The sequence below is a fragment of the Mastomys coucha genome, unplaced genomic scaffold (assembly GCF_008632895.1).
Source record: "Mastomys coucha isolate ucsf_1 unplaced genomic scaffold, UCSF_Mcou_1 pScaffold15, whole genome shotgun sequence".
Lineage (NCBI taxonomy): Eukaryota > Metazoa > Chordata > Mammalia > Rodentia > Muridae > Mastomys > Mastomys coucha.
Genome location: NW_022196897.1, coordinates 28250130 through 28262471, shown reverse-complemented (window position 1 = coordinate 28262471; position 12342 = coordinate 28250130). Strand labels below are relative to the sequence as shown.

The 12342-nt window shown below is 31.9% G+C and overlaps 1 protein-coding gene and 1 pseudogene across 7 annotated transcripts in view; one reads left to right on the top strand and one right to left on the bottom strand.

Annotated features, from left to right (window-relative positions):
- The window catches only part of Lrp1b (LDL receptor related protein 1B), a 1939581-nt gene extending 1927980 nt beyond the window's left edge, over positions 1-11601 (top strand). For 6 of the 7 annotated variants that reach the window (XM_031370141.1, XM_031370138.1, XM_031370142.1 and 3 more), the window contains 4 exons: positions 5285-5375; positions 6246-6390; positions 8325-8423; positions 9771-11315. In XM_031370141.1, coding sequence (XP_031226001.1) covers positions 5285-5375; positions 6246-6390; positions 8325-8423; positions 9771-9911 — 476 coding nt within the window. In that variant the 3' untranslated portion in view covers positions 9912-11315. Of the gene's footprint in view, positions 1-5284; positions 5376-6245; positions 6391-8324; positions 8424-9770 lie in introns of all 7 variants that reach the window. The other variant, XM_031370139.1, reaches the window with a different exon arrangement.
- Positions 1-12342, bottom strand: part of LOC116090126 — a 1191078-nt pseudogene that overhangs the window by 606784 nt on the left and 571952 nt on the right.

Genomic DNA, 12342 nt, shown 5'->3' with positions numbered 1-12342 from the left:
GTATTTGGGTATTCCAAGCTTCTGGACTGAAAACCACTTATCAGAGAGTGCATACCATGTGTGTTCTTTTGTGATTGGGTCACCTCATCCAGGATGATATTCTCCAGATCCATCCATTTCCCAAAGAATTTCATAAATTCATTGTTTTTAGTAGTTGAGTAGTACTCCATTGTGCAAATGTAACACATTTTCTGTGTCAATTTCTCTGTTGAAGGACATCTGGGTCCTTTCCAGTTTCTGGCTATTGTAAATAAGGATGTTATGAACATAGTAGAGCATATGTCCTTATTAGATGTTGGAGCATCTTCTGGGTATATGGCCAGGAGTGGTATAGCTGGGTCCTCTGGTAGTACTATGTCCAGTTTTCTGAGTTACCATCAAACTGATTTCCAGAGTGGTTGTACCAGCTTGCAATCCTACCAGCAATGAAGGAGTGTCCTCTTTCTCTACAACCTCTCCAGCATCTGCTGTCATCTGAGTTTTTGATTATAGCCATTCTTACTGGTATGAGGTGAAACCTCAGTGTTGTTTTGATTGGAATTTCCCTGATGACTAAAGATGTTGAACATTTCTTTAGGTGCTTCTCAGCCATTCAGTATTCATCACTTGAGAATTCTTTGTTTAGCTCTGTCACCCATTTTTAATAGGGTTATTTGGTTCTCTGGAGTCTAACTTCTTGAGTTCTTTGTATATATTGGATATATATTATTGGATATCAGATGTAGGATTGGTAAAGATCTTTCCCCAATCTGTTGGTTGCCATTTTGTCCTACAGACAGTGTCTTTTGCCTTACAGGAGCTTTGCAATTTTATGAGGTCCAATTTGTCAATTCTTGATCTTAGAGCATAAGCTATTGGTGTTCTCTTCAGGAAAATTTCCCCTCTGCCCATGTGCTTTAGGCTCTTCCCAACTTTCTTTTCCATTAGTTTCAGTATATCTGGTTCTATGTGAAGGTCCTTGATCCACTTGAACTTGAGCTTTGTATAAGGAGATAAGAATGTATCCATTTGCATTCTTCTACATGCTAACCACCAGTTGAGCCAGTACCATTTGTTGAAAATGCTGTCTTTTTTCCATTGGATGGATTTAGCTCCTTTGTCAAAGATAAAGTGACCATAGGTGTGTGGGTTCATTTCTGGGGCTTCAATTTGATTCCATTGATCTACCTGACTGTCACTGTACCAGTACCATAAAGTTTTTATCACAATTACCTAGACATCATAAAAGAAATATACAGCAAACCAGTAGTCAACATCAAACTAAATGAAGAAAAACTTGAAGCAATCCCACTAAAATCAGGAACTAGACAAAGGCTGCCCACTCTCTCCCTACCTATTCAATATTGTATTTGAAGTCCTAGCCAGAGCAATTAGACAACAAATGGAGATCACAGGGATACAAATTGGAAAGGAAGAAGTCAAATTATCACTATTTGCTGATGATATGATAGTATACTTAAGTGACACCAAAAATTCCACCAGAGAACTCCTAAACCTAATAAAAACTTCAGCAAAGTAGCTGGATATAAAATTAACTCAAGCAAATCAGTAGCCTTTCTCTACAGAAAGGATAAACATACTGAGAAAGAAATTAGGGAAATGACACTCGTTACAATAGTCACAAATAATATAAAATACCTTGGTGTGACTCTAACTAAGCAAGTGAAAGATCTGTGGGACAAGAACTACAAGTCTTTGAAGAAAGAAATAGAAGAAGATCCGATGCTTATGGATTGGCAGGATTAATATAGTAAAAACGGCCATCTTGCTCAAGGCAATCTACAGATTCAATGCAATCCCCTTCAAAATTCCAACTCAAATATTCACAGAGTTAGAAAGAGCAATTTGCAAATTCAAGTTGAATAACAGGAAACTTAGGATAGTGAAAATTATTCTCAACAACTAAAGATTTCTGGTGGAATCACCATCCCTGACCTCAAGCTGTACTGCTGCTTTATTTTAATTACCTTAGTTTCTATACCCTCTTGAGTGCTGAGGAGTAGCCACCCTTCAGTTCTCAATGGCTAATTCGAATGATGCTCAGACTAGCTGTATTTGCATCCCTTAGGATCCCAGGACATTGTCTACCTTCCACAAGATAGTATTGAAGATACCATGAATACTTTTGTGATGGTGGTGGTGGGTGGTTGTTGTTTTTGTTGAGATGAGGGCTCTATGTATCCCTCAATATCATGGAACTCTCTCTGTAAACAATGCTGGTCCTAAAATGATAGAGGTCTTCCTGCTTTTGTGCCCCAAATGCTGTGCTTGAACTAAAAGCATGCACTACTAGGACCACATGATAGCATGTTCAATAAACCTGTTTGTTTAATCCTCAAGTGCTGTGCATATCAATAGAGCAAAGATAAATTTAAAGATAAAGATAACATTCAAATTAAGACATATTTTTTAAGTGAGAACTGAACACATGAGCCTCAGGTGATCTTAAGATGAAAAGGAAAAATATAAGTTGCAAAGGAAAAGGAAGTATAAGTTTTGCCACAAAGGAGGCAAAAATAATTTGCACAAATATATTGTAAAATATATAAAATGTGAGCACATAGACTAGTTATAAAACTTGCTACATTATCAGTATGGTGATAGCTATATCAATGTAAAATGATGATCAAAGATAAATTATACTTTATAGCTTAATAACCTGAGAGAATCTATCCAAGTCAATATTGCTAATACATTTTGGTAAAAAGTAGCTTGACTCAGTGACTTCAGCTGAAATGTAGGACTGCTCTTCCAAGACAGAAAAACAAAATCTTCAGAGCAACATTACAAAGGAAGACACATTGTGTTACTATGACACTGTTGAGCAACTTTCCTCTGCCCTCCCACACTTTCAATCAGTTTACAACCACGCACTTATCAGGTCCAAAAAATGGGTTAGATTCTCATATGTCAAAAATATACTTACTGATTAGCACATTACACTGAATCTTACTTGTTTTTTTTTCTGTATATAGATCTTTTAATATGATATGTTTTGATTAAAGATTCTGAGCCTGCAAATCCTCCATGATCTTCCTCACCTTCATACCCACCCAAATCCACACCATTTCTTTCTCATTAGGATCAAAACAGGCTTCTAAAAATAATAATAATATAAACATGAATGAAATAAAAAACAAACAAACCAGAATCAGACAAAACAAGCAGAAGAAAAAAGCAAAAAGTTCTTAGTTAACTATATATTTTAGAATTTTATAATGTCAGTAATTTCTATTAATGTTTATAAAAAATTCTGTCTATATTATTTATCAACACTAAACATTATTGCAGTTACCTTGATTGGTTGCATAAACATACCAGATGTTTGGTTTAAACAGAGCTCTATAATATATAGGGATTGCAGCTACCATCTGTAGTGGGAAAATTAAAAGAAAAAGAGATGCTTAGTTTTCTTGCATGCATAATTAATAGTTATAACATATGGAATAACAGAATTAGGTAGAGCAGGTAACTATATAAATTTATTAATAATTTACAATTACCCTGAGAAGGAAGGTATGCTGCATACTCTAAGTCTAGTATTGGCTGTCTTTACACATTTACTGATGTTTTAATATCAAATGAAAAAAAGAATATAAATTGAAATGAAGATATTTGTCAAGTTAAGATTAATCAGTTGAAATGTATGTAAAACTTACATGAATTTTTTATAATGAATACTTTTAGATACTTTGGTAATTCATCTCCAGTAGTTGATCTCACTATGTATTCTCTATTTGTAACTATTGGAATATCAGTCACAATGATAAAGTATCTGCACATGGGGAAAAGTGTGATAATTAACCTCTTCTCTAGTATTTTATAAAAACATGGAAATATAGAGAAATTTTCATATAATATAATAATTTTTAATTTTTATTTATAAATATTTGCAATATTTATGTTTTGGTTAAATGTTAGACAATATTGTTTCTAGGTCACTTGTTATGTAAGGTATTTAGACTGAATCATTGGATGACTATGAAAAGTCTGGTTTCATGTGCACTGTTAGCTTAGCAAAAAGTTAACATGGTCAGTTCAAAAGTGCTATTTAATATTTCTGCTATGAAGTGGCCCTTGCATCCAGCTTCTTTCTACTATTCTAGGAAACCACCATACAGTTTTATTAACAACAAAGTGTAAATAATTTGATTCAGAAGAATTGCTTTCGCTGGGCGTTGGTAGCATATGCCTTTAATCCCAGCACTTGGGAAGCAGAGGCAGGTAGATTTCTGGGTTTGAGGCCAGCCTGGTCTACAGAGTGAGTTCCAGGACAGCCAGAGCTATACAGAGAAACCCTGTCTCAAGAAACAATAAAAAATAAAAGAAAAGAAAAACAGAAGAATCACTGTCTAATGAAATCACTATCCCACTACACTTTTTACCTATGAATGAAATGCAATATTTGTCTGATTTTTCTTATGATCAGATACAGAAAAATTAAACACAGTATTTAAGAAAAACATTAAGAATATAGATACTAACATTATTTCCATGAACATAATAAATGTAGACATTTTCAATGTAAGTCAAAACTCCATAAATATTTTTCTGAAACTATTCTGGAGTTGGGATTTGGAGGAAGAGAATATCAATTGCTTATTTATTTATTTAATAAAGAAACAACTCCCTGATTCTTCTCTAAAGATTTAACATGTATTCATTTCATGTTATTTGAGTAACTCTTTGTCTACATGGATTTAAGTATATGAACCATTGGGTGTGCCAGAACATAGAGTTTGGAAGTGTCAGACCTCTTCTTCTTGTCACTCATTTAATGGCAAGAGCATATCACTCCATAGAAATCCATGAAACAGATGCTTCTGTATATGCCTAGCCAAATAAAAATATCATGTCTGTTGGTACTTGAACATCCTGCCACTTGACTTTTCATAGGTACAATGGCTAATTATAGTTGTCACTTACAGAACAATAGCTTATTTGTGGAACTGTAGTCAATAAAACTGAATGCAAATATATTCAGACCCCATTAACCTACAATGTATACTTTCATAACTGCATGCTCATAAATGTGGAAGTAATCAGTAATTCAGAAACAAAAATTCTCTCTGAATGTCTAAACTTTAATTGTAATTTGTAAACAAAAGGTATCTAACCAAGCATCCCAGCAGACTCTGGTGAGACGATGTGGTAGTTAGGACCGTAGAATACAAACCTTTTTTCCATGCTTTATTTTTGTTCACATTAGTGCTGCAGTGATCTAGTATGACAGTTTAGTTATGCTAACCTTTATCTGTTCAACCGTGCCTCTAATTCTTTCCAGGGAGCATTGCTATCATTGTGCCGCTCGTCCTTTTGGTGACCTTGGTAACGACTCTAGTGATTGGCTTAGTGGTTTGTAAGAGAAAAAGAAGGTGAGATGCCATCCTCTGGATTTTACTGAGACATATGAAAGTAGAAAAAATGTTTTGATTTTTCTCTTAAAAGTGAGGTTAATTATTCTAATTACAAAACAATTTTTTCAATTTATTGACCCCTGATTTCATTTAAAATTATTACAGTTTATACAAGTATTGCTTATTTATGATGACAGAATCAGTCCATGTATATAATCTAATAAAATTAACATTGGCATATCATTGACAATTTCTGTAGAATTTTACATTTCTAGAGATCTTTCCTTGAATAAGCAAAGATATCGGAAGATTGCCTTATTACTTTACTGTACATAATTGTTGACACAAGCCTATTATTTCCTGTGCAATATACTTTTAATGGGTAATATGCATTATTTTACTTTATCTTCCAAGAACTGCAAGTGTTTTAGTTTATATAACTGTGCAGCTCTATAGGTGTGAATTAATCTGCAATATGAGATTTACAAAATAGTATTATAGCCATTGAATTACAGTCATAAACAAGGTATTTCAAAGTTTCTTTATCACATTTTTGTTAGTTAATTTTCAATCCAGAGAAAAAGTTAGAAATTTAACTTATAATTGAATTGTGAATTTTTTACTAATGTGGCATTGTGTTCAGTAAAATTTTACTTCTAATATGTTTTTGTGCATTGTCAAATCAAAATTTTTTAAAATAAATGGTCAAATTATGAGATTTTATTTTCCTTTGTGACTTGAAAATCTGTTATCAAAATTTTCTCATTCATATTTCATTCAGAATTTATCAGTTGTACCATGTCAACAAATCAGTAAATATTTTAGTAGTATAGAACTTAAATTGTGATCTTTGCAACTGATACTTAACTTTATCTCCACATATTGTAGAACAAAGACAATTAGAAGACAGCCTATCATCAATGGAGGAATAAATGTAGAAATCGGCAATCCATCATACAATATGTATGAAGTGGACCACGACCACAGTGATGGGGGTCTTTTAGAACCGAGTTTCATGATAGATCCAGTAAAGGTAATATTTCTTGAAATCATGAAGAGAGAATACTAACATTCCTGAGTCAAAACCATTACAAAATTCTGAATTTAATTATGCATTTATAATATATATTTATAGTAAAAGACTTTAATATATATTGAGTTATCTGGAGTCTTCTAAAGGAGAATACATAGGACATTCATTAGGATACTAGTAAATACTGTGTTATATTAAAAAATGTATTCACTTAGTTTACAAAAATAGAATTTTATTTAGTATAATAGCTTAAGGTGTATGGGGTGCTAGCATCCCTAATGTACAGCATAATGTTGAAATAATGGATACTTCATTTTTCATTATGAAAAGAGTTCATTGGTTCAACTTCAAAATAATTAGTTTCATAATAATTAGTGTCTTGTTGAAAAGTCAACAAAACTGTATCCTGAAGTTTTTTTTAACTAAATCCCAGTAAGAAAAAAATCTTTTATGTAATATAACAAATTTATTTATTTGAACCATTCATCATATGTAGCTTTTTAAAAATTTTATATATAGCTTTTTAAAGGTTTCTATGAAGCATCATCATAGTCTGCTCAACTGAAACAAATATTCACATAAATTAAGTATACAAATAATAATTTGTCTTAATTACCTGAGCCCTTATTTACTGAACTGTTATCCAGCTACTGAGTTATTATTGAAACTTGTCCAAACTGTACATTATAGTATTATCACAGTGACCAATAATCTATTTAATGGCTTTCTCCAGTTTATGTAGTTCCCTTATAGGGGATCTACTTTGGAATCTAGAATTGAACTTCCTAAGCCAGAAATTAGGAATCATATTAACCATTAGGTAAATTAGCAATTGTTGTATGAAGAATATACATGTTATAATCAATTTCATTAATAATTTATTAGTTCAATTTCATTAAGACTAATTTTACTTATTAACTAGCAAATTATTACACTGGAACATTCCATAAAATAAGTAATGCTAACATTACTATAGTACAGTATATTTGACATTAAAAGATCATATGTACTTGGCACATTTAGGAATTTATCTGTGAAAAAGAAAGCAATATTAAAAAATTAGACTTTTGGCATCCTTCCAGAATGATGTTCTAAGGAAGAACAGTGTTCACCATGTAACATGAACTGAAGGAATGACCCCTCAGCTTTTCATGAAAAGTTCTAAAATCCTCTTGTTATTTTAGGTCCTAGCAATCGAATCAATACAGTTACTAAGACTTAAAAGGAATGGAGCTTATTGAAATATTTACACACTTACTCTATCAAAATTAAATCATGCTTCTGTTCCTTCATATATGATTTCAGTATACTCATACATAATTTCACTTAGCACTCAATAAATGTACATTTACCAGTTAGATGACTGAATTGGTAAAATTGCTTAAGATATGAGTTTATTCATTGCTGGTTTGTAATGTTTGCAGTGTAACTCAGAATTGCTGCGTGAAGATAACTATATTTACCTACATTCAACTACATTGAAAGATTATATGTGCTTGGCACAGTTAGAAATTTACCTATGAAAAAGAAAGCCATCTTAAAAAATAGACTTCTGGAATTCTTCCAGATATTCTAAGGAAGATATTTTTATCCTAAAATTATAAAGTGATGATCAATTGTTAAAAAGGGATAACTGAGTCTTCAAAAAAGGCTCTTGTCTGAATTCGGAAATTACAATGTCAAAAACTTCACTGGAGGAATTTCCAGGGTTACACAGAAGTCGATATTCTTCATGCAGAACATATGTAAGGAACCAGGACCTAAGGTTCACACCTCTGACATAAAGTTCTAAGTTCTGTATGTTGACATAAGCATCCTGATGTGGCCTAGAATTAAAGGAAATTTTATATTAATTGTATCATTTAATTTATTTTGTATGAGTAAAAAATGTTTCTGTGTCATTAGATGAGATAAAATTTTCTGCTTATGTACAGTCCAGGTACATAGGGGGAGGGCCCAGTGCTTTCAAGATCCCACATACAGCACCGCCCATCTATTTAAACTCTGATTTGAAAGGACCACTAACTTCTGGGGTGAGAGAAACAGCCTATCTTTTCCTTCCCATCCCATTTCAAACCCTCACCATTCACAGAGTCACTCTTGACTTGGACAGAACTTGCCCTTATCATGGTTTAAATTAACAAGAGTTTGCAAAACAGCATTAAAGTCTCAGACTTTTGCAGTGTGTTCTTTACATACAAGGTTTCTAAAGCACACTACCAGTTTAGACCAGCTATTAAATTGATAGTACTCCCTCTATGGAATTTGGAAGAATTATAAATATATGGCCAGCTAGATTCATAAAAATAAATGTAATCTGAATGAATTCAATTGTATTTATTTTAATTATAGATAGGTACAGTTAGATTGAATACTTATATATTATGTGAAGCTAAATCAAAATGTATATAAAATATGTCATATTTTAGACAAATTAGAGATGGTCTAATAAAATCTTAGTTATTTTTAAAATTTAGTTACTGGGTTTAGAAAACAAGTATTCTGTCCAGAGTCACAAATCTCATTTTAGGCAGTACAAAAAATCATGGATGTACAGGTTCCCCACACCTCTTGCTCCTGACCATCAAGTCCTTTCATGCTCATTGTTTGTCCTAGAGTGTCTCCTGTGCATGCTATAAAAATAACATGTTTCCTTTCTATAACAAAGGTTAAGATACTGCATGAAAAAGGAAAACACAAACTAAACTGAAACTCCTATAAAAATGAAATGGCATTTTCTTGTATAAAGTTTCAGTTTCTTTAATAATAAATGTTGAATATCATTTCCAACTGAAAGAGCTTGCTTTTTAGCCTTGATTATGCTTCAAAATCAACCATGCCTGTAAAACTTCACATTTCTCTGAATTCAAGATTATTGGCAAGAATCCAGAGGTATTTCCAAAGCAAGTCTATGTAGGTTGTTTGAAGCAAAAATACTGTTTTTACTTTAAAGGTATATATATATGATGGATTTTACTGCTTTGACTTCTCTTCATTTACTATGTTGAATTCACATTGAAAAATTACAACAGCAAACCAGTTAGATAATTGTTTCATCCATCTGTGGACTTCCACCAGCAATCAGAGGTGGGGACAATGTGTGAAAGGTCAAATATCCTTAAAACAATTACACTTACCATTTATATTAAAGCTATGTTAGAGAGAAGTTTTACAGTTATACTGGCCTTTACTTGTGTTTCAAAGCTTCTGCTTGGTCTCCAAGCTACCTTAAAATGTAGTTATGTTTCTACATTAAAGTAGACTAAAATCTACGAACATAGAATTTAAATTACATGCCATCATTAAGATCAAATATTCTACAAATTAATTAATTTGGTCAAAGTAATAGTAAAATTTGATTTATTCTCTTTCTCCTTCAGCCATCAAATTACTCCAACCCAGTATATGCAAAATTGTATATGGATGGACAGAATTGTCGAAACTCTTTAGCAAGTGTGGATGAACGGAAAGAACTGCTTCCAAAGAAAATTGAAATTGGCATCAGAGAGACAGTAGCATAATGAAGGACACTTTTCTATGCTGTATAAATGTATAAAATATAAGGATTACTTTTATATGTTCCAACAGTATTATACTTATTTTAGCATCAGCATTATCTCTTTATCTTTTTCCTGGTTAATTGTTTTCTGAGTTTGGGGGGTTTTATTTTTTGCTAATGAATATTGATTCACCATTTTTAAGGTATTTTTATGAAAAATAACTGCACTACACTAAAACTTACAATGATGCTGCTGATATGACACACCTTTAAATTTGTTAAAACCTAAAAAAAAAAAAATCACCATATTTCTTTGTAGAGTTAATATGAGCACTGTATTTTACAAGAATTTTTGGTTCTCCATAATCAGCAAAGTACTCTACACTCTAGCATTCTGTTGTCTGAACATTTTAATGCAATGTCATTGTAGCTTCTGTGGAATTGAAAGGACAAACTCTCTTCTTCATGCCCATAAACATGAATTCAGACGACTGAGAATACGTAACTCATACAAGTTCAGCATCTCCTGCTTTGCAATTAGTCTGTATTGACAGAGAAAAATAGCTGGAATTTTGGAGGGAAAAAAAAACTTTTAAAAGGACATAATTTGCATGAATAAGAATGATTTATCTGCCAAAAATTTAATAGACTTGTTGATATACAAAATACATGACCTCTGTAACAATAGTGGCATTTAGGTCGATAGAACATAGCAAGCATATAACTAGAACAGGACTAGTAGAACTTGCTATGTGATAGGACCTTTTACTTCTCCTCCAGCCTAAGCCACACGGCCAGCCAAGAGCACAGTGGGATATGAGACCTCATGTCTTATGTATTTATTTCCAAGTATGTTCATGTTGTGGATTATCATTACCTCTTAATCATGCTGAGCACTAGAAAACCACATGCAACCACACAAAATGATACCAAAATTTCAGTTTTTTGAAGACGCTATCTTTGTCAGGTCAAAAAGGATTTTATTTGCATAAAGTAATTGGTAAGGAGTTTTGACACGCCATATGACTAATTAATTATTTGTCCTCTCAATTCAACTACGATTCAAAAATCTTTCAAGCTGTAAGAATTACTTGCCAAGATGCCTGGTGGAGAGAGTACTCTTTGCCATTAGCACTGGTAATTTGATTTCCCTTATGCAAAACACACAGATCCATTCACTTTGTTCATTTGTTTGCAAATTTTGATTGTAACAAATATGGTTTATTTAAGTTGTATAAAAAGATAGCATTTTTATACAAATATCTTTAAAGGCACAAAAGTTTTATTCATAAGCTGTGGGGGATTTTTGTCCCTCTGATAGACATGACTGACTTTTAGCTGTCATAATGTATTAATCTAACAGATGAAATATGTTTGTGGTTGCTCTTTATCCCTTTGTACAAGCATTAAAAACTGCTGTTTTATAAGGAAACTTTTTGTTGTACTATGTGCATGCATACTACCTATTTCTAAACTTTGCCATACTGAGGCCTTTATAGAATATTGGTTTATGTAATACTTGTGTGATTTGCTTGAACAATGTTATGCATACCATAAACTTTTTCAAGTTCTTGTTTAAGTACATTTTTTAAATTGAACAGTATTTTTCATTTTGGTTATAATAGTCATTTTGCCTATGTTTCTACAATGAAGTGTTAAATACTTTATAAAAAATTGTTGACTGACTTATTTAAATGAAATTCTACATATTTAAGTGCTTGTGTTTGGTAGTTTTTAAACTGTCAAAAGCATTTTCATTATATGATTTAAATATTCTAAGACTATCTTAGAAAACATTTTCCAGGGTATGAGAGGTGTCACTGTATAATTCCACAATTTACCTGAACAAGAGTTTTCTCTCTTGAAGTGGAAAGTTTTCCTTGCATTTCCCTTTCTGGTTCTTATCATAAACTCCAAATTACAACAGAAAGAAATATATTGCACATATAATTATGTATCTGTAATAAACCATTATTACCCCTCTTCTTTTCTTTAGAAAACAATGTACTTCATGGAAAACTGATAATCCATACAATGCTCAATTTAAATGGTATTATTTATTAGTATCATTCTACAAACAAAACCTATCATTAATGAGTTTTTTTTCCAATTAGGAATTTGTGAAAGACACCATTAAGTGAGGTTTTTGCTAAAGAGCAAAAGCTATTCATTGCCTGCATATCTGTTCACTAATGTTTCACTCAGCTATGACATGGGTAAAGCTATGCATCAAAGTCAGTATATTTATTTGCTGAAAATTTAAATTCAATCAACTGAATAAGCTGTTTATTTACTGCAACTTAAGCTCTAATATTTCTATTAGTCAATCTATATTACTATTATATAAATTCTATATAATTATATTTTATAATTGTCAATTACAAAAAGCTAAGTAAATGCTTTAAAAACGTAATTATATAAATCTCCATATTGACAACTCTTTATCAGTCACA